At 45.3% G+C, this 23,489-nt stretch overlaps 1 protein-coding gene across 10 annotated transcripts in view; it reads right to left on the bottom strand.

Annotated features, from left to right (window-relative positions):
- Positions 1–23,489, bottom strand: part of LOC137371557 (claudin-10-like) — a 117,754-nt gene that overhangs the window by 22,808 nt on the left and 71,457 nt on the right. For all 10 annotated transcript variants that reach the window (XM_068034383.1, XM_068034385.1, XM_068034386.1 and 7 more), the window contains 2 exons: positions 12,909–13,070; positions 4,472–4,553 (listed from right to left, as the gene is read on the bottom strand). In XM_068034383.1, the coding sequence (XP_067890484.1) occupies positions 4,472–4,553; positions 12,909–13,070 (244 nt within the window). The remainder of the gene's footprint in view (positions 1–4,471; positions 4,554–12,908; positions 13,071–23,489) is intronic.

The raw sequence follows: 23,489 nt of genomic DNA, 5'->3' as shown, positions 1-23,489 counted from the left end.
GGACCTCGATGTCAACAGGGTCCATCCCAATATTGCTGGTGACGGTGAGACCTTGTGGCGGCCCCCACCGTCGCTCGGCGACGGAACTGTAATTTAAATATTCAAATTCATTAACTTACCTGAGTTAATAATGTTCTCGTCACCTCCTGAAGTGCCGCCGCGATCTTCATCCCGGCAGCCAGCACAGCCGCGCCTTCGAATCCCCGTCCGGGGAAACGAGGTGCAACACCTGTGGGGAGGGGGGAGGAGGTAAGTTTCTCAGTGCGGGACGAGGAGGGAGTGGGGTCAAACTATTCTGATTGGTGGAGGGGATGGTGGGATGGGGTAAAGTTAAAAGTTTGTGAACTTTGGTAGGGGGAGGAAGGTAAGTATTTTGGGGGGGGAAGGAATGAGGGTATTGTTAATGGGAGGTGGGAGAGGGGCTGGAAAGATGTCTGTAATTTTTTAAAATCAGTTTTATTACACTTTCCCTTTAAACATTTAAATTAAATGTAAGAACTGGAAGCCCTTTTAAAATGGCGCTGAAGCCTGCACAGTGGCATTAGACGCCACTGCCAGGGACGGCTCGCCCGCCCCCTCCACGTCATGGGTGGGGGAGAGGGGGGGGGTTCCTCCCTGGCCATGTAAATCAGCCACCATATATAATATCGCGGCGGCTCCGTGGAGTAAAACCCGCATGTGCGGGCTGCCATCTTTTACAGCCTTCCCCATAATCGATGGTGGCAACATAAAATTCAGCGCTTTAAATCTGTGCACTCTCATTATCGATCCTTTCACGAGTGGAAACAGTTTCTCTCTATCTACTCTGTCCAGACCCCTCATGATTTTGAATATCTCCATCAAATCACTTCTCAGCCTTCCCTTCAAGCAAAACAGTCCCAACTTCTCCAATCTATCTTCATAACTGAAATTCCTCATCCCTGGAACCATTCTCTTGAATGTTTTCTGCAGTCTCTCCAATGCCCTCACATCTTTGCAAAGGTGCAGTGCCCGGAACTAGACGCATTACTCCAGCTGAGCCCAAACTAATGTCTTATACAAGTTCAACATAACCTACTTACTCTTGTACCCAATGCTCCTATTAGTAAAGCCTAGGATACCAAATGCTTTATTAACTGCACTCTCAACCTGTCCTGCCACCTTCAATGACTTATGCACATATACCCCTAGGTCCCTCTGCTCCTGCACCCCTTTTAGAGTTGCTTTTATGTTATATTGTTTCTCCATATTCTTCCTACCAAAATGTATCGCTTCACATTTCGCCGTCTTGAACTTCACCTGTGAGCCACATCCATTGAAGCTCTTTCGGGAGCGATTCTCTTAGCTCAACTTCAGCACCAACCAGTGCATGAGATGTCTTTGCTTCACTAAAGAGTTTGTGAGAGAAATTTGTCAACTACTGCAGCCACAGCCGCAGCTTCAAAGCAGGGCAAGGACACATGGCCTGTAGCTGTTGAGATGATTGTGGCTCTTAAGTTCTATGCATTTGTATCCTTTTAAGCTGTTGCTGGAGATATAAGCAGCATCTCACACTTTGCAGGGGGATCGCATTAACCTGTACCTCTTTGCTTCCGAAGCAGGCAGCATGCAAACTTCGTGCCGCTTGCTCATTACCATTTTGTAGCATGCAGCCAGTGCTAAGCGTGCTGCTGAGTAGGGGGCAAAAATGCATGAGAGGCTAGCACAGCTTAAAGCTAGCCTGCAGTATTTAAAGCCAGCAGGCACCTCTAAAAGTAGGGGGGGTGGTGTGGGAGGGTACATCTTGATTGGAACAGATGATGGAGGTGGCTGGGGAAGAGTGCCCAAGAAGAAGGAACACTGAATAATGGCACAACAGGGCAGACAGCGTGCTCCAAGGTTTTCTGACACAGCACTGGAGTCCTTGGAGCAGGAGGTGTTCAGGAGGAGTGAGGTCTTCTATCCACACAGGATCAGGAGGCCCTGTAGACAAACCCTGCGAAGGCAGTAGAAGCAGATAGCCATCACAGTCAGTGTAATCCCAAGGAATGTTTAGTCAATCATTATTAATAATTAATAGGGACATAGAGTACAAGAGCAAGGAGGTTATGTTGAACTTGTATAAGTCACTAGTTTGGCCTCAGCATTCAGTTCTGGGCGCCGCACTTTAGGAAAGATGTGAAGGCATTGGGGAGAGTACAGAAAAGATTCACAAGAATGGTTCTGGGGTGAGGAATTTCAGTTATGAAGATAGATTGGAGAAGTTAGAACTGTTTTCCTTGGAGAAGAGGAGGCTGAGAGGTGATTTGCTAGAGGTATTCAAAATCATGAGGGGTCTGGACAGAGTAGATAGAGAGAAACTGTTCCCACTCGTGAAAGGATTGAGCAGGAGAGGGCACAGATTTAAAGTAATGGCTAAGCGAAGCAATGATGACTTGAGGAAAAACTTTTTCACGCAGTGAGTGATTAAGGTCTGGAATGCTCTGCCTGAGAGTGTTGTCGAGGCAGGTTCAATTGAAGCATTCAAAAGGGAATTAGACAGTTATATGAAAAGGAGGAATGTGCAGGGTTACAGGGAGAAGGAAGCAGAATGGCACTAAGTGAATTGCTCTTGCGGAAAGCCAGTGTGGACACGAGGGGCCGAATGGCCTCCTTCTGCGCTGTAACAATTCTATGATTCTGTGATTCTCTGAGCTGTTTAGAGTGCTGCAAGAAGTTCAATGATCTCACATTGAGTGGTCAAGGCCAGTGAATGCATCTTCAAATGCCATATCCTTACAAATGAACAACTAGCCTCACACATGACCAGGTCTCACACAAGTTTTCCAGCAGAGGACTCAAATGAGGACTCTGATGAGGTGACCTACAGATAAAAAGGGTATGCACACAGAAATGCTCGGCGCATTGGCAGACCTACCAGAAAGGCCGCGGTCACTGTGGAAAAACATGGAGGAATTCAGCACCAACCTTGCACAGGGCTTTGCTCAGAGCTTGGAGCCCATCCTTTTCAGCGTAGAAGCGGTGGCTAAATCCATCACCACACTTGTGGACCAAAACATGACAAAACATCTGATGGCCAATGTCTCAGCTTCTATTGCAGTGCAAGCAAAAGCCACCCAATGTCTAGGCGCTGCAGTGGAAGCTCAGACTAAAATCATGCAAGCTCAGCTTGTTGCCAAGTAATGCAGCTTGCTGCCATGAAGCTCAGATTTCTGCCATCATCACTGTGAATACCAGCGTGTAAAGGGACTGGCAGGTTCTCACAGCAGTTCAACTCTCCATGGTATTGCTAGGATTAGTGAGGTGTCACCCTATGGAAGTAATAGTAGTTTCATGAAGAATACACTTGCTCTCCTCTCTCGGATGACAGAATTCGTCCTTCCCAGAATGCTACTCCACCAGTGCCCTTGCTGTTGACTGCCAGTCAGCCAGCACGGACTGCTACAGCCAAGGTGGTGCAGTGTGAAGCCAGGCCTTCTCGAACCAGAACTGCCTGAGGGCATTCTGCAAGGTCAACTGCAGTCTCCCCCACTGAGAGTCAGTAGCCATAGTGCAACCAATGGGGTAGCACTGTGTAGGAGAACTAGGGCAGTCAAAGACACCCGGGAGACAGTCACTAAGGAAATGATGATCAGTTTACCTTTGTATGGGATATTGGATAGTTTGATTTATAAAGTTGGTTTTATTTGTTGGTGTTCATTTTATGGTGGCTTTTATTTCAGCATTGTGGCCTAGAGGACACTGTGATGGTCAGTAACAGAGGAAAGTTAAGATGTGGGAGTGTTGATGAATGGGGATGAGGAGATCATGGACAGACAAGCCGGAAAGGGCCTGCGTAAATTATCTCCTCCGTCCCTCCCTTCCTCCTCCTCCTCCTCCTCCTCAGCTTTATCTCAAAGAACCATAAATGAGCATCACCTGAAGTCCAGTTTGAAAGAAGTATTCAAATTCTGGTGCAGCTACACCCTGCAGTCAAGGTCAAGTAATTTCTGTTTTTCCATTTGTAGTTAATTATATATTCCCAACTTGAAAAATCTAGTGGAACATCTTCAGAATCCAATAACAGATTAATGGAGGACTGATGAATTCAACATTACTTCTGAACCAAAAGTTACTAACTAATATTAGTAACACATGCTCAATATAAACCATAGTACAATCACAAAATTTGCCATTATTTAGTACCAATTCCATGCTTCTAACCATTGCAATTGAACAAATCATATTTTATCACAATGAAAGGTGTAGATCAAACAAACTAAGGAAACAAAATTGTTATTTGGCATTATTTCATTTAATAATAAAAACAGATGTTCAAAATGTCAATACTAACAGTTAAAATTAAAAAATCGTAAAGAATGCCTTTCTCTGGCTGTACTGCATTGCTATTAATTTTATTTGATAATGTACTCAGAGAGGTTCGGAGAAGACAATCTCAGCTTCATTCCATTTGCCTGACATTAAATTTACTAGCTTAGCAGAAAATTAAGCTGGTACCAGAGTGAAAACTTACTTTTGTTCTACAATCATGGGATCATAGAATTCTGCAGTAATTCGACTTGCATACCAAGAAAAAGCAATTACAGATGACAAACCTGTAGGGAACAGAGTTTCATTAGTCCAAGCAGAATAATAAATTACAGAACTGTAAATGCCTTACACAACAGGCTAAATTTATTATAGGTAGCCTATTTAAATAATAGCTTGAAGTGATCATGAATTAAAGGGTTAAAGGCAGTGAAATATTGGCCCAGATATAGTAGACAGCAGTGAGTGATCAATGCTAAACTTACACTTGCCCATAGACATTCTGTGGGCTTTGGCAATACAATTTGTGTAATTGAACAGCTGAAAGTACAGCACCCTTTACTGGGGATCTAGGACCCATGTGAACAGGTCAAGTGATGGTATGTCCCCTCAACCAATCAGATTGAAAAATCCCCACCAAGACATGCAGAGTCTAAGCCAGGAAGTGTAAGTTAGAAATTTAATTCAATGTAAAATCATACATGAAAAAGGAAATAGAGGGTAAAGAAAGATGGGGTTGAGTGAGATAAAAGGGATAGAAAGAAAAGTAAAAAAAAAAATTACCTTCTAAAAATCTCCAACAATAATTAAAATCTGAAAGAATGACAGTCTACACTGGTCAACAACAACAACTTATATTTATTTAGTGCTTTTAACATAAATAAAAGGCCAGAGGCGTTTATAGAAGCATTATAAAGTATGACACTGAGCCACAAAAGGAGATATTAGGTCAGATGACTAAAAGCTTGGTCAAAGTTGGAGGTTTTAAGGAGTTTCTTAAAGGAGGAAAGTGGGGTGGAGAGGCACAGAGGTGTAGAAAGGATATTCCCGAGCTCGGGACCAAGGCAACTGAAGGCATGGCCACCCATGGTGGAACGATTAAGATCAGAGATGCATAAGAGGCCAGAATTAGAGGAGAGAAGATATCTAGGAGGGTTGTGTGACTGGAGGTTATTAAAGAGATGAAAGGGGTGAGGACTTTTAAGAATTTTTAAAAAAATGAGAATTTTAAAATCAAGACGTTGCTTGACCAGGGGCCAATGTACGTCAGTGAGCGCAGGGATGACAGGGGAACTGGACTTGGTGTGAGTTCTGACACGGGCAGCAAAGTTTTGGATGACCCCAAGGTTTGTAGAGAGTATCATGTGGGAGACCAGTATTGTCAAGTCTAGAGGTAACAGAGGCATGAATGAGAGTTTCAGCAGCAGATGAGCTGAGACAGGGATGAAGTCAGGAGATGTTACAGTGGTGGAAATAGGTGGTTTTAATGATGGCATGAATATAAGGTCAGAAGCTCATCTCTGGGTCAAATGTGACACCAAGGATGCGAACAAACTGGCTGAACTCATAGAGGGATGGAGTCGGTAGCTAGGGAAGGGCGTTTGGAGTGATGAACGAAAATTCTGAGGGACAGGATTAATCTCCACTTAGAGAGGCAGGGATTAATCAAGGATAGTCAGCACGGCTTTGTCAGGGGAGATCATGTCCAACAAATTTGTATTTTTCGAGGAGGTGACTAGGTGTGTAGATGAGGGTAAAGCAGCTGATATAGTCTACATGGACATCAGTAAGGCTTTTGATAAGGTCTCGCATGGGAGATTGGTTAAGAAGATAAGAGCCCATGGGATCCAGGGCAATTTGGCAATTTGGATCTAAAATTGGCTTAGTGGCAGGAGGCAGAGGATGATGGTTGAGGGCTGTTTTTGCGATTGGAAGCCTGTGACCAGTGGTGTATGCAGGGATCGGTGCTGGGACCCTTGCTGTTTGTAGTGTACATTAATGATTTAAATGTGAATATATGAGGTATGATCAATAAGTTGGCAGATGACACGAAAATTGGTGGTGTCGTAAATAGTGAGGAGGAAAGCCTTAGATTACGGGACGAGATAGATGGGCTGGTAAGATGGGCGGAGCAGTGGAAAATGGAATTTAATCCTGAGAAGTGTGAGGTGATGTATTTTGGGAGGACTAACAAGGCAAGGGAAAATAACATGGATGGTAGGACCCTAGGAAAGACAGAGAGTCAGAGGGACCTTGGTGTACTTGTCCATAGATCACTTAAAGTAGCAGCACAGGTAGATAAGTTGATTAGGAAGGCATATGGGATACTTGTCTTTATTAGCCGAGGCACAGAATATAAGAGCAGGGAGGTTATGATGGAACTGTATAAAGAGCTAGTTAGGCCATAACTGGATTACTGTGTACAGTTCTGATCACCACACTTTGGGAAGGATGTGATTGCACTGGAGAGGATGCAGAGGAGATTCACCAGGATGTTGCATGGGCTGGAGCATTTCAGCTATGAAGAGAGACTAGGTATGCAAGGGTTGTTTTTCTTAGAGTAGAGAAGGCTGAGGGGGGATCTGATTGAGGTATACAAAATTATGAGGGGCATAGATAGAGTAGATAGGAAGAAACCTTTTACCTTGGTGGAGTTGCGGACAGTGATGAGGATTGGCAGAGGATACAGCAGGGTATAGATCGGTTGGAGACTTGGGTGGAAATATGGCAGATGGAGTTTAATCCGGACAAGTGTGAGGTAATGCATTTTGGAAGGTCTAATGCAGGTGGGAAGTATACAGTAAATGGCAGAACCCTTAGGAGTATTGACAGGCAGAGAGATCTGGGCGTACAGGTCCACAGGTCACTGAACTTGGCAACACAGGTGGATAAGGTAGTCAAGAAGGCATACGGCATGCTTGCCTTCATCGGTCGGGGCATAGAGTATAAAAATTGGCAAGTCATGGTGCAGCTGTACAGAACTTTAGTTAGGCCACACTGAGAATATTGTGTGCAATTCTGGTCGCCACACTACCAGAAGGATGTGGAGGCTTTGGAGAGGATACAGAAGAGGTTTTCTAGGATGTTGCCTGGTCTGGAGGGCATTAGCTATGAGGAGAGGTTGGATAAACTCGGATTGTTTTCACTGAAACGACGGAGGTGGAGGGGCGACATGATAGAGGTTTACAAAGTTATAAGTGGCATGGACAGAGTGGATAGTCAGAAGCTTTTTCCCAGGGTGGAAGAGTCAGTTACTAGGGGACAGAGGTTTAAGGTGAGAGGGGCAAAGTTTAGAGGGGATGTGCGAGGCAAGTTCTTTACACAGAGGGTGGTGAGTGCCTAGAACCTGTTGCCGGGGGAGGTGGTGGAAGCAGGCACCATAGAGACGTTTAAGAGGCATCTTGACAAATACATGAATAGGATGGGAATAGAGGGATACAGAGCCCAGAAGTACAGAAGGTTTTAGTTTAGGCAGGTATCAAGATCGGCGTAGGCTTGGAGGGCCGAATGGCCTGTTCCTGTGCTGTACTGTTCTTTGTTTGTTCTTTGTTTGTTTCTTAGCGGAGGTATCAATAACCAGGGGGCATAGATTTCAGGTAAGGGACAGGAGATTTAGAGGGGATTTGAGGGAAAAAAATTTTGTCCAGAGAGTGGTTGGAATCTGGAACACACTGCCTGAAGGGGTGGTAGAGGCAGGAACCCTCACAACATTTAAGAAGTATTTAGATGAGCACTTGAAACAGCAAAGCAGACAAGGATATGGGCCAAGTGCTGGAAAATGGGATTAGAATAGATAGGTGCTTGATGGCCGGCATGGACAGGATGGGCTGAAGGGCCTTTTTCTGTGCTGTATAACTCTATGACTCTATGACAATGGTTTCAGTCTTCCCAATATTTAGTTGAAGGAAATTTCTGCTCATCCAATACTGGATGTTGGGTAAGCAGTCTGATAATTTAGCAACAATGGAGGAGTCAAGGGAAGTGGGGGTGAGGTAGAGCTGAGTATTGTCAGCATATATGTGAAAACTCACGCTGTGCTTTTGGATGATGTCGCTGAGGGGCAGCAAGTAGATAAGAAATAGGAGGGGGCCAAGGATAGATCCTTGGGGCACACCAGAGGTAATGGTGCAGGAACAGGAAGAGAAGCCATGGAAGTGATTCTCTGGCTATGATTAGATAGATAAGAATGGAGCTTGGTGAGAGCAGTCCCACCCAGCTGGACGAATGTGGAGAGGCGCTGCAGAGGGATGGTGTGGTCAACTGTGTCAAAGGCTGCAGACAAGTCGAAAATGATGAGGAGGAAATTTTATCTTTGTCACAGTTATACAGGATATTATTTGTAACTTTGATAAGAGCTGTTTCGGTACAGTGGCAGGGGCAGAAACCCCATTGGAGGGCTTCAAACATGGTGTTCCGAGAAAGATGAGACCAGATTTTGGAGAGGAAAGGGAGGTTGGAGATGGGATGCTTGTTTGCAAGAGCAATGTGTCAGGGTCGGTTTTTGAGGAGAGGGACGATGGTGGCAGATTTAAAGGAGAGAGAGAATCATTTACAATATTGGCTAACATGGGGACCAGCAGGGGCAGTTGGGCGGCACAGTGGCGCAGTGGTTAGCGCCGCAGCCTCACAGCTCCAGGGACCCGGGTTCAATTCTGGGTACTGCCTGTGCAGAGTTTGCAAGTTCTCCCTGTGACCGCGTGGGTTTTCGCCGGGTGCTCTGGTTTCCTCCCACTGCCAAAGACTTGCAGGTTGATCGGTAAATTGGCCATTGTAAATTGCCCCTAGTGTAGGCAGGTGGTAGGGAATATGGGATTACTGTAGGGTTCGTATAAATAGGTGGTTGATGGTCGGCACAGACTTGGTGGGCTGAAGGGTCTGTTTCAGTGCTGTATCTCTAAATAAATAAATAAAAAAGTTGGGTGATCAGCAGTTTAGTGGGAGTAGGATGGAGGGAACAGGAGGTGGGTCTCATGGACAAGATTTGCGCAGAGAGGGGATGAGGGGAGATAGCAGAGAAACTAGAGAAAGATGCAAATTCAGGGCTAGGGCAGTGGGGAGTATAGGAAGTATGGCCTGGTGGGCTAGTGGAAGGGTCTTGATCTTATTGACAAATAAGTCCATGAGTTGCTCACACTTATTGTTGAGAGTGGAGGGGACTAGAGAGAGTGGTTTAAGAAGATTGTTTGCAGTAGAGAAAAGAAGACGGGGGTTATCTTTGCATTCCAGGATGATCCTGGAATAATGAGCCATTTTAACAAATGACATCAGGACACAATAGCATTTTAAATGGTCAGCCAGATCTGGCAGTGGGTGGCTAAACCAGTTGTCCACCAAATCCTTTCAAGTCTGCTTTCATTGGACTTAAGAGAGCAGAATAAGGGCCGGACCAGGGGGAATGGCCAAAGTGAGAGACCAAAGTGAGGACTAGAGCATCAAAGGTGGAGGTGAGGATGCAGTTGAGCAAACCAGTTGCTGCAGAAAGATTGTGACAAATGGAGAGTCAAAGGCTAGATAGTTGAGATTTTGAAAGTGCAGCTGTAAGTAAATAGAGTGATAGCTTTTTTCCAGGGAGGAATCCAGAATGAGGTATTGTTAGGGTGTGGCAAGGAGATGTGGGTGGAGATTGATACAAGGAAGTTATCAGAGGTGGCCTTATTTGTAACTGATGGGACTAGGAAAACCATGTGAGATGGCAAGGTCGAGCGAGTGGCTGTGAATATGGTTTGGGGAGTTTACATGCAGGGAGACATTTAGAACAAAAGAACAAAGAACAGTACAGCACAGGAACAGGCTATTCGGCCCTCCAAGCCTGCGCCGATCTTGATGCCTGTCTAAACTAAAACCTTCCGCACTTCTGGGGTCCGTATCCCTCTATTCCCATCCTATTCATGTATTTGTCAAGATGCCTCTTAAACGTCGCTATTGTACCTGCTTCCACCACCTCCCCTGGCAGCAAGTTCCAGGCACTCACCACCCTCTGTGTAAAAAACGTGCCTCGCACATCCCCTCTAAACTTTGCCCCTCGCACCTTAAACCTATGTCCCCTAGTAACTGACTGTTCCACCCTGGGAAAAAGCTTCTGACTATCCACTCTGTCCATGCCACTCATAACTTTGTAAACCTCTATCATGTCGCCCCTCCACCTCCGTCGTTCCAGTGAAAACAATCCGAGTTTATCCAACCTCTCCTCATACCTAATACCCTCCAGACAAGGCAACATCCTGGTAAACCTCTTCTGTACCCTCTCCAAAGCCTCCACATCCTTCTGGTAGTGTGGCGACCAGAATTGCACGCAATATTCCAAGTGTGGCCTAACTAAGGTTCTGTACAGCTGCAGCATGACTTGCAATTTTTATACTCTATGCCCCGATCGATGAAGGCAAGCATGCCGTATGCCTTCTTGACCACCTTATCCACCTGCGTTGCTACTTTCAGGGAGGATAGGAGAACAGTGAATTCAGAGGAGAGAGAGCATGATGAGTTGAGATGGCGATTGAAATCACCGAAGATGAGAATCGTTCAGTGCAGAGGCTGAGGGAGGAAAACAGTGAAGATATCTCAGTGATAACATTTTTATCGTACTTGGGAAGGCAGTAGAGAATGATGATTTTGAAAGAGGGGAGAGAGGGGTGGAGGAAGGTGAGCTGCTCAAAGGAGGAGAAAGTGCCAGAGGAGCAGGGGGTCAGGCCAAGGTGTGATCTGGCGATAAGGACCACACTGCCAACAGAACAGTCTTGGCGAGACAACTGGTGGAAGATGTAGCCAGGTGGGGAAGCTTCATCAAAGTATAGTTCGTCAAAGTAAATTTTCAGAGCCATGGAGGTTGTTTGGCAGTAATTAAGACTTCCCACACCATTAAAAATTCACTTGAGTGGAGAAGCCCTATCTCTTTCCAGTGTGTTTAGTGGGTGTGTTCCCAAAACTCACACCCTTCCATGTATGTGAGTGGCAACTCTCACTGACATACTGTAAGAACGAAGCTGTGGAGGAACAGAGCAAACTGGACAGCAACCTCCTGATTTCCATGTTTAACTGTGCATGTGCAGATGCCGAAAAGTTACAATCTGATTTACTCCTTAGTAACAGTGAGTCTTGATCGCCTCATCATTATTCTTACTATAAAATCTGGGCTAATATAACAGATTATCTATAACCAGTTACAGATTTTCATCTTTGTTGTATGGGTGTAAATTAATAGAAGGAAATCTAATTGGGCTTGATTACAAGTGTGCACTGCCCCATTTTCCTCTTGTTTGCTCTGCCCATGTGACATTTTACATCTAAACTGCAAAGATAAAAAAATCTACCTATTCAACCAGAATTTAAGTAGCAAAGTAACAGGTAATCTAAATTTCATGTAGGCCCCATGTTTGCAATCAATTTGTTTTGCTCTGAAGCAAAGTAAAAATATTTTAATTTCTAATTGTAATAGTTTACATTTAAGACCTTGGATATATAGGAAATATAGAAAGTAATTGCTTGTGATCTAATCTGAGTGGAAATTCTGGAGTGTTTCATATTATACCAAATGTAATGCTGCTTTCAGTTGTTGCCATGAGGACTGCTGGCATTGTTAATAACATAGTTAAGAATAATACTGAATTTCAAGACAAAATGGAGATTAACTAACCGTCATTGCACCATATTGGCTGTTGGGATATTAGTCCTGGGAAGCCTTTGAGTAGGACATACTCTCAAAACTTTATAAAGTGATGCCATATTTAAAAAGTTAAAAATAAGATATATGTGAGGTACTGTCGTCATTATGTTAATGGATTAGTAATCCAGAGGCCTGGACTAATAATCCAGAGAATGTGACTTCAAATTACATTTTAGAAGTTTGGGAATTTGTATTCAGTTTAAAAAAGTTTGGAAGAAAAGCAGGTACCAATAAAAGTGGCCATGAAAATCTTGGATTGTCTTAAAACCCACCTCCCCTTGCTTCTCCTTATTTCTGTAACTTCCGTCAATTCTACAACCCTCGGAGCTCTCTGCAATCCTCCGATTCTGGCCTCTTGCACATTCCCGATTTTTCTTGCTCCACCATTGGCAACCGTGCCCTAGGCCTCCCGTAGACTTCCTCCCTTAGCCTCTCCACCTCATTACCTTTCTATCCTCTTTTAAGAGGCTCCTTAAAACCTACCTCTGTGGCCAAGCTTTTCGTGACCTGTCCTAATATCTCCTTACATGGCTCAGTATCAAATTTGTTTGATAACACTGCTGTGAAGTGCCTTGGAACATTTTACGACATTAAAGGCATGTTGTTGTTGTTGTTGTTAATGTCCTTTGGGGAAGGAAACCAGCTGCCCTTATTTGGTCAGGTCTATATGTAACTCCAGTACCACATCGCTATATTGTATCAAACTGCAAAGAATACTACAGCGGTTCAAGAAGAAGGCCTACCACCACCTTCTCAAAGGCAATTCGGGATGGGTAATCAATGCTGGCCTTGCCATTGAACCCCAACTGCGTACTTATGTATTATTGACAGCACTGCATTGGCCTGATAAGTCAATAACCTGGTTCTGCTGCCTTTTCAATAAACAGCATCTTCTTTAAGAATTAAATCCGGAGTAAAACGCACACTGAAAACCAGCCGAGGACCTCATGGACCCCTCTTACACACTTGTGATCCTGCTTACCAGAAAGAATGAATAGCATTCCTGCGCAAAAGGTAATTTTTCCTTTAATCCTTTCTGAGCCTCCAATTTTTGTGCACTTCATCCCTACCAATGAAAATATGCAACCAAAAAATCCCAGACAAACAGCAGTAATCATGAGACCTCTGCAGACCTGAATATAAGCTGGATGAGAAAGAAACCAAACATTAGAAAATTTCAAATATTCAATATTAGATTTATTTGCGATTTATTGCATTATAAATTAGCATTTACAACAAATATATGATGTGAAACACTTTTTCTCTTACATGCAATGCCAAATTAGTTTTTTTATTGAGATACTTATGCTGAGGCCCACAGTGCAGGACACCACAGTGGCTGAACACAGTAGGAAATTAGAATAAGTAAATCAAGAAGTAGTGACTACACTATACAAAACTTGGAATTTAAAAGCCTGTAGATTGTAGGAGGAATGGAAAACTAGGAGAAGACTTCCATTGTTTCGAGTTACAGTAGGATATAAATCTGGATTATAAATTTATGTGTTTTCCTGAATTGGTACTTCACTTGTCGGAAGAAACCAAGATTGAGAGCATGAATTTTCGGCACATATACAGAGACGTTAATCTGAAGTTGCAAGATACTAAAGTCACGCAAGGGAGCTAATTTTCCAAGTGCATACAGGCGGAAGAGAAACTTGGCCACTGCCTATGATGCAGATAACAGGAACTGACGTTCAATAGTAATAGGAAATATAGAAAAGCCTACAGATGAATTTTCGGGCTCCCTCCCTCCGAGGGTAGGCGTGGAGGCGGGGGAGGGCCTGAAAATATTGACACCAGCCGGTGTCAGTTTCAGGATGCCAGCGCCAGATATGTTCACCAGAGCGGAGGGGTGGGGTGATCCTGGGAACAGCGATCCTGCTGTCTTCCCCATTGAGGCCAATTAAAGTAGTTAAAAAGTAAATTAAGAGCTTGCTATAGTTGGAGGGTGGGATTTGAAGAGGACAAATGTGTTACAGACCCATGGGACTAGGGTGGGGAAACAGTTATGGCTGCTCCAGGGAAACACCCAACCCCTTAAGAGGCTCATTGAGGCATTCGGTAAGGAGGTGCCCTTGGGGCTGCACAGGTGATGGGGAGAGTGAGAACTCAGCCCTCAGACACTGAACGAGTTTGGCTGCCCCCCGGCATCACAGGGGCAGAAGAGCAGGGGGCAAGGCTGGCAAGGACAACTGGGTGACCACCTGTCCAAAAGGAAGGCTGCAGCTGGAAATGGGGGCACGACACTCAGATTTTGGGCCCATTGACAATGAGGGATGACACCGTCCACAGGAAGGGTGGAACCCCAAGCAGCAGGAGGGCATGGGAGAGCAAAGAGGGGCAAGAAGGCAACGGAGGCCATACCCCCAACACAGTATCTACCGCCAAAGACGGAGCTACCTGGAGATGACGGAGACCCAATGCCGCAGGGGACTGCGACTCTCCAGCCAGATGGTCACCTTGCAGCATTGGTCATTATCCCCTGCCAGCAGCCATCAAAATCACTGTCGCCTTGAACTTTTCCGTCCCTGGCTCCTTCCAGGATAATTTACAGTCCTTAGTGCCATTATGCAAACGACAGCACACCACTGCATCTCGTTGGTCACTGATTCCCTCTTTGCCAGAGCTGGACAGTGCATTCATTTCACAACAGACATGGCCTTGCAGGGACAGAGGGTTTCCCCGGGGTGCAGGGCATCATTGATTGCATGCATGTGACCATCAAGGCACTCATTGACCGGCCAGTCAGATCCATCAACAGGAAAGGCTTCCACTCACTCAACGTGCAACTGGTTCTGCGACCAGAACAAGAGCTTCCTGCATGTGTGTGTTCACTTTCCTGGCAGCCACTGTGACTCCTTCATCTTCTGGCAGTCACGCTGCCTTAGATCTGCACTCCAACCCCCAAAGTGCGTGGATGGATCCTAGCCGCTATTTCCAAACCAGTTGAAACCAGTTGGAAATGTCAATTGGTCTTAACTGGTCTTTTCTAGTCTCAGCTGCAAGTAAGTGGTTTCGTCTGGATGCAGCTGGGATAACTGGCAATCTTAACTGGTAACTATTTGATATTCCCAGTTGCCCAATTGACTTTAACTGGAACCATTTGGACTCATCTGGTACCAGTTGGCAAACAAAGTGGAAACAGTTGGAATTAAGTGCAGCTAGTTGACATACAGCTGCTTCAACTGTAACCAGTTAGCAGGCAGAATCTTTGAACTGGAAAGTATTACTGATAGTCAATCCATTTGAAACCAGCTCTGTGAGAATGTGTGAAATATGTTTCAATTGATGTTTTGATTAAAAAAGTCTAAATATATTTCAAATTTATACTTTGATTGGAAAGACTAAAATACGTTTAAATTTATGAAAAGGATTTTTTGAAAGGATTGTTCTATTAGTTTTTTAAAGATGTTGTTTCTGTTGTAAGACGGTGCCATTAAGTCTGAGATGAAACATGGAGAAGCCAATCAGGTTAGGAAAATGTGTCAATTATTATAAGATCAGGAAGAATGAGCTGCACAGAATTTGCACTTTGGCACATAGGCTATGAGAAAAAGATACAAAAAAGTAGGGTCACAGAACAGGCAGAGACAGAGACACGGGAAGAAGCACAGGAGACCCACACAGAAGCCAGAGAAGAAGACATCAGAGAAGGACCAAAGACAACATCATCTGTGTCCAGGCAGTTTTGAGGAGCAAGGATCAAAAGCGGCTGGTCTACTATCACCTATTGTTAAGGATTTTGTTTAAGCATTTATTCTGTTGACTTGTTGCACCAAAACCATTGTCTGTTGCCCTTTTTGTCTTGTCCAAGAACTTAGTCATCCAGTGAACCATCAAATGTCTAAATGTAATTCATGTTTAACTTTTGTATGTTGATTACAGCTGTAGTTTAACATTTTTTCACTTTAACTGCTGTTTATTTCATGATTTCTGCGCTATTTAATTTTTTTTGCTATTTAACTGTGTTTTGTGTTTTTCTGCATCACAATTAAATTTGAAATGAACAGTTCCGTCAAGAGTGTTTTTAGCTTCACTGCATGACCACGGCACACACCACATAGGTAATGTTCACTTGTTAGTGGTATTTATATAAACACTTTTTGCTCGTTAATACTCTGGTCTCAAATGGAATGAGTTGAGCCAGAAACCAGACAAACTGGTCACAACAGTAAGCAATATAATTTTCAACTGTACATCTGGTCCAGTTGGCTCAATTTCCAACTGGTTACAACTGGTTTGGATTTATGGGAGAGGACAAGGTAAATCCATCTGTGGGAGCCCCAGACAGAGGCACAACCAAAGCGACCTCCTCACTAGGACCACCATGGAGCAGGCCATCGGGCTTCTGAAGATGCAATTCCAGTACCTGGAGCGGTCGGGTGGCGTCCTTCAATACCCTCCTGCAACGATCTCCGTCATTTTTTAAATTATTTGTTCATGGGATGTGGGCATCGCTGGCTAGGCCAGCATTTATTGCCCATCCCTAATTGGCCTTGAACTGAGTGGCTTGCTGCACCATCTCAGAGGGCATTTAAGAGTCAACCACATTGCTGTGGATCTGGAGTCACATGTGGGTGGGCCAGACCAGGTAAGGATGGCGAATTTCTTTCCGAAGTGAAGCAGAGGTTTTTTTTACAACAATCAATGGTTTCATGGATGCCAATTTTTTTTTAAATTCCAGATTTATCAATTCAATGCAAATTTCACCATCTGCCATGGTGGGATTCAACCCATGTCCCCAGAGCACTAGCCTGCGCCTCTGGGCTACTAGTCCAGTGATATTACCACTATGCCACCACTGTGGTTGTCTGCTGCGTCCTCCATAATATGGCCCTCCAGAGCAATGAGGCCAGTGAGGCCTTGGAAGGAGACATAGCAGGAGAGAAGGAGCAGGAGGTTAGACAGGAGGAAGAAGACAGGGGTGGAGGGAGATGGTGCTGAACAGAGAGGTGTCCCAGCTCAGGAAACAAAGGGCTCTTGAGGATGCCATGAATTTCAGGGATCTCCTGATTCAGAAAAGTTTCAACTGAGCCCCTCTGACCCAAGTTGAGGGCCATGGCATGGCAAGGAGCCTCAGATACCTGTACTAACACATGGATGGAAGGCACAGCCTGGAACATCTAATCACTTACCGCCAATGACGGAAGCATACCTGCCCAGAGGCTTTGCACTCACTGTGGAGGATCCCGTTATGGTTTTCACCACCTCAGACCACTTTTCCCGTCATGCAGCAATAAAAGGACTCCTAGACTTGTGGCTTAATGTGTCATCATTTATACAGTGTACAGAGAGGAAATCAGTTCACAGAGGCAGTAAGAACATACCTCAGTGACCCATGCAGTGCACTACGTGATGCAGTGGCTTCCGCACTTAGCCATTCAGCAGTGGCCTCGGAGGAGGTGAAGGCAGCCTGCTCACTCGTCTCGGCTTGCGGCTGAGGTGCATGAGGTGGTCATCCTCATCATGGTGGTGACCGTGAGAGCATCTACAGAGGCCACTGCACCTGCATCATTGCTGGAGCAGCCTCCGTCAGTTGACCCTGCTGCACAGATGGTTCTTCAGTCGGAGGGGCCAAGAGGCTGAGGATGATGAGGGCGTCCCAGGAGTGGTGATACCGTCACCCTCCTCCTTGACATCCTCAGCCCTTGCTGGACATGAATGGTGCTTGCTGGAGGACCCCAGCTGGGGCACAGCTGACATCCCCTCCAAAGATCTCTACGCCACCAGCACTACTGACTGGTCCACCCTACCCAGTGTCTCATGAATCCTGTGGATGTCAGTGCATAGTTCCTGAGTGATGCCACATCTGGCTCTCCAAGAGGTTGGCTGCTCTCTCTATGGAGGATCATGTACCCAAAGCCCTGAGCCATTGTGTTGCACACGAGCTGGATGGACTCCTCCATCCTCTGTCCATGACCCCGCACTGCCTCCAACATGTGGGAGCACATCTCCCACTGCTGTTCAAGATAGAGCTTCCTTTTCGATGACTCCTGCAGCCTGCATCTGTGTACAGTGGAGCAGGGCTGTGTCTGTCCTCCCTCCTCTGAGGGAAACTGTCCATAGCTCCTTCTTCCGCTGGCACCTCCTCCTACACACTAGTGCCGTGATCGTCACTTTCTGCCCCCCATACCTACCCACGCATGTGAGGACCCACCAAGGTGAGAGTATCTGCGCAGGTGGACAGTGCACTCATAAGGTGTGATGGTGCTTCTTCTTCATGCTGCTCTGGGCCTGTGGAGGGAGAGAGTGCCCAGGGTTAGACAATTGCACCTGTGGGAGACACAATAAGAGATGATGAGAGCCAGCCTAGGAGAGTAGAAACCTCTGCAGTGCTGAGGCAACCCAATGTTACTATTTGCGCGATACACTATCAGATGGGATGGAGTGCTCTGCACCTTCTTTAATGACCACTTTGCCCTCTTTAATCGCCAGATCAACCAGAGCTCCCGTTTTGCCAGGCCTGACTGCCTCCTCTTCCACTGTCCTGGCTATCTCCATTGCTGTTTGCTCCATGAGGGTAATTTGAGAGAGCAAGGGCACCCCTCCTCCCATCTGGGCCCTCACCCTTGCACTATGCACCCGTTTCTCCTGCAAGGCCAAAAGAGAGTGAGATAAGGCACTATTGGCCTCTGTGTTCACTGTCAGTAGCCCCTATCCATTAGGAATTGCATGTCTCAGTGGTGACGTCCTCAGCAGCACTATGGCTGTGAGACATTCTGAGGGGTCAGTAAGTGGTCTGGACACACACCCCTCCCACGTTCAGGAGGAGCATAAGTGCCTGATGGAGGGTGCAAGCCCTGAGACCTCTCCAGAGTGTTGGGGGGTGCACTCACCTTTCCAGAATGTATGAGGTCACTGAATCTATTACGGTACTAGATCCAGGTTCTTGTCTCACTTCTGCCATTGATGGGGGCAGCAATCTAGAGCCAGGTCTGTTCGGTTTCTGCTGGTGGTCTCCTCCTAGCGCCTTCCAGGAAGAGGGCCAACCTCCTCTCCCTCACAGTTTCCAATATTAGATTCAGGTCCACATCAATGAATCAAGGGGCAGCCTTGCCCCCGGTTGTAGGCCTCTTGATCTCTTGACTCATCTTACATCTCTCTAGTGCTGTGGAAGGCTTTGGCATGAACCACAGATTTCTCCCTCAGGACAGCCAGCAGCCTCACAGCTGCTGTGGGGAGTCTACATCAGTCCCACACTTATCTGAGCCCCCTCCGCTCCCACCCCCACTGGCTCTAAGTGGACATGGAACCCGTCTCCATATCAAGTAAGTGCTCACCCATGTGAAAATAGTGAAATTAATCAGTTTCTCCCCGGAGACGGTTTATGACCCGATAATAAACCCAGCTCCTGTTGCCCACCTCCGAGGTGCAAATTCAGCCCTACAGGTGAGTTTTGGACAGAATCTCATGAACATATGAAACATGCTCATACACTGTTGGTGGGGGGGGGGGAGAAAGAAACTTTCAAAATTGTTATTAATTGTTTACACTGAGTGTCTTGCTAGGCCCCCACCTGCCAAGAATGAGGCACATTAATTTTGTCATGAACATTGATTTTGAATTTTACTGGAGCCAAGAAAGGTCTTGTTAAATAGATCAGCCGTGGCTGGAAAAGACATTTGCATATTAACAGACAGTGTTTGGATGGACAAAGCAGCCATTCCCCGACACATTCAACCCACAATGGACTTTTGATCACCAGAAGGTGGGGGAGTTCGCATTTCAGGTTGACTACTAAGACGGCCGAATACACAAACAGACATGGTCAAACCAGCTAGTCACATGACTAACCTGCTGGGCAACCTGAACTTTTTGAATTTGTACAAACAGTTTGGGCAGAGTGTCTGTTTGCTCCTGGACTGAGAAGATCTCTCTACTGTCTGCTCCCATCTCTTTCTCACAAGCCTCTGAAGACACATGAACCCCAAGAGAGAAAAGTCTCCTACAGCGAACAAGGTTTAAGAAGAATACTGGGCCTCAACGAAAAGCAAGATCTACCTACAATCAAGGACTCTACAGTGAGCTCGAAGAACCGTAACAAAAACTCTTCAGATATTGCCTCAAACCTTTCCACTTTATATTTCTGCTCTTTTCTGTCTCTATTTGCATGTGTGTATTGTGTATGCATGCTAGCGTGGGGCGCGGTGTGTATCCGTAGGCGTTAACCAAATTAGAGTTTAAGTTTAATAAATTTCAACTTTTCTTCTTTAAACCTAAGAAAGCCTGTTTGTGCTGGTTTCTTTGCCTTATAATTGGAAAGCAATGAGCAAGGATTCACCAAAAACACAGTGTGTTTAAAATTAAACCCTGTTATAGTAAGACCAGGTGAAGGCTGAAAGGGAACCCTAGACCCCTTCCTCACCTGGCCGTACACAGAGCCATACACTTGCCTTATTATTACGATAATGAAACACAAATTTAAATGTAGTACATCGGTCTACATAGGCCTTGGAAAGAAGATATGCAGCACGCAATTTTCAATGGGCAGTAGGGACCCTGGAAATTGGGTTGCGTCTTGACACTCCATTCCACGCCAGAAGTATGACTGCCTTAATTTGGTAGGTGACTATTTGATACATGTAAGTGAAGGTCCTGATCATTTTTAAGGACCCAAATGCCATTTTCAACAACTTTAACATGCTATGCGTTAAATCTACAATAGACCCACAAATCATGGACAGTCAGTATGGCAACACCTCCAGTGTTATCTAAAGGTATAATCAGCCATTCTCAGGTAAATCATTACTTTCATTTAGATTCCTAGTGCACTGCTTTCGTTACTTTAGCTGTGTTGGCTGTTGTAATGGACATTAAACAAGTATACTTGAACAGGAAGAGCTTTCACTGAACATGCAGCTCATGTGTAATGACATGTAGCATGTCATGCAGGTCTGTGCCCAGTATTCAGGCAGCAGCCGTGATATCTTCATCCTGTGCCAGTCCTCAATTGTCCCCTCTCCCAAACTATGAATCAGAGGCTGTCTACTTGGAGACAAGAGTTTATCCCTTGAGATGTAGCTCATGACACCTACCAAGAACATAGATGCGGAGAGGAGATACAGTCAAATGTTGCCTTCACCACAGACCTGATACAGCAAATCATTAGCATCCCCAGAAACGCTTCTGCTGCAGCATTCATTCCAGGCTGCAGTAAAAGACATTCGCAGCATTAGTCTATCTGTGAATGTCTGCATCAAGGAGTTTGCAGATGCGTTCTTCACCAGTGCCAATGACTTCAACCCTTCCCAATAATCCTACAAAACAGGAAGATGGGAAGAGCATGGTTCACCTATCCTGTCAGAGCTCTTCAACAGCACGTCACAGGGCTAAATCATTTCTGTTCCCCTGCGACAACAGTCTTTTCCAACATCAGCCACAGTCCTTCCACCATCCTTAGTACTCAACCCAAATACCAACCAAATCACATTGCCTGGTCAACAAATTCTCACCAAACAAACACTGCCCCCCAAGAATTCTGTAGAAGACTAACAGACAAAGAGCACATCGATAAATCAATGATAAGCCAGGTGCAAACCCCAATGACTCACTTCAACGTGGGAGATGGAGTCTAATGGATTTCTGAAGAGGCCATTTGTGTTGGCTGTGATCAGTGACCCCTCAAGAAGCTCAGACCTCAGATGGCCTAGCTACATATTGTAGCTTTTCAACTACTACTGGGCCCAGCTGGCTTTCTGGCACCAGGATGGATATTGGTCGAGCTGTTGCTGGGAAGCAGTCTAACCCAGCTCCATTTCTTGGACTGTACAGACATAGGTTGAAGGGTTGACTGGGGGGCAGATATGGTGCCATCTTGAGAGAGAACTACAAGAATCTTTCCTATGGTGCCACTGCCACTTGCATTTGGCTGTGTCTCAATGCTCTAGCCATCATTTGACACACACCATGGAAGCCAGTAGACAGCAGTCCTAGCTTTGATTGAAGTTGTCAGAGCTGTCACCGCTGGCTTCGTTATTGAGGACCATGGTGCAGCATTTACAGAGCTGACCACCAGCTGTTTGGTTAACTGCATGGTCTCAATGCATATACAATGACATTACGCATGGTGTGAAGGCTCCCGGCAGGCCTCCCAATGCATTGAACAATTACTGGTGCAAACTTAGCAGTTTTAAAAAACATTTTGGCACTGGGAGCGCCCTCTGCAGCAGTGTTGGAATACAAGCTCATCCTCTGGAGAGATGTGTCAGACTTCTCCTCTCTTATGCACAGGGAATCTTCCAGTTTCAGGCCCTAAAACTCATTACCTAAAGTATGCAGACTGTCGATTTCTGCTTTGATGTTTGCAATAGTCAGAGTGAGTGACGCTGCTTCTTTATGAGGTTGCCTTCCTTTACCTCTGCTGCAGCTTGTCCAAGACTAACAAAGCACTTAGAAAGAAATGACATAGGCAAGAGTTAGCAGATAGCAGCAATGTGAAACTGCTACTCCAAGGGCCACTTAGTTGTCATTCTGAGTGTGTGAGGGAGTTCAGCCTCAAGAGAAAAGGAGAGGAAAATGAGGAAAAATCCTAAGGGTCAATTACTTCAGATTCATCAACTGCCATGCTTATAATAGTTATTGCCATTCTTCCATTGAGGTGAGCTCCTGGATTGATAGTTGCTCCTTCCTGTTGTGCATCAGCTCATGCTGGGGAAGAGTATGAGCATGTTAGTGTGTGTAGTGTTGAAGGAATGTGAAGACATTTGTAGCAGTTTAGCATAATTTGCTTGGAGCATAGAAAGAAATAGCAGGTATGTGGAAGAGTGAATAGCAACTAGCGGTTGCAGAGTGTGAAAGTGGTAACAGGCAGAGGTGTGATTGGAAAGAGATGGAAAGTACAGATGGCAAGGCTTGTTGGCACTACAGTAGAGTGGTGCAGGGCTGTGCAGATTGTAAAAAAGCTGTGATTGTTATTTCAACATTGCCGATCAGATCATTGAATCTTTTCCTACTTTGCTGCCAGTTCCATGATGCCAGACCACTGGCATTCACATGCTCTGTTACTTCTGCCCTCTATTGTAGGGCTATTGAGGGATAAATATTGGCCAGTGTAACTCCTCTGTCCTGCTTTGAATAGTACCATGGGATCTTTTACATCCAGTCTGAAAGGGCCTCAGTTTAACATTTCATTAAAAAGGCAGCATAACTGACAATGCAGCACTCCCTCTGGACTCAGATGTCAGCCTCGATTATGGGCTCAAGTCCTGGAGTGGAGCTTGAATACACAACCTTCTGATAACTGTCACTGAAGCATGCTGGCACGTTTGAATAGTGTACATTACAGAAACTGCAAAGCACAGGAACAAGAAAAAAAAACAGATCGAAAAACCTCAAAGACAATTGTAATAGAGGTATGTTTAGGGCTAACAGAAATGGCACTTGTCTCCATTACAGGATAGAATCATAGAATCATCACTGGATGATGCAGACCAACACCAAAGCATAAACGCAGCAGAGTTTAGAAGGTTCTCAGGTAACCAATTCCAATCCCCATTCTCCCTCCGGAAGTCTCTTCCACCAGCCAAAGCCCATCCCTAAAAGGGGACAAAAGATGATATTA

Source organism: Heterodontus francisci, chromosome 6 (genome assembly GCF_036365525.1).
Source record: "Heterodontus francisci isolate sHetFra1 chromosome 6, sHetFra1.hap1, whole genome shotgun sequence".
NCBI classification, from domain to species: Eukaryota; Metazoa; Chordata; class Chondrichthyes; order Heterodontiformes; family Heterodontidae; genus Heterodontus; species Heterodontus francisci.
Note: the sequence above shows the minus strand (reverse complement) of the source record. Positions and strands in the feature narration are given on the sequence as shown.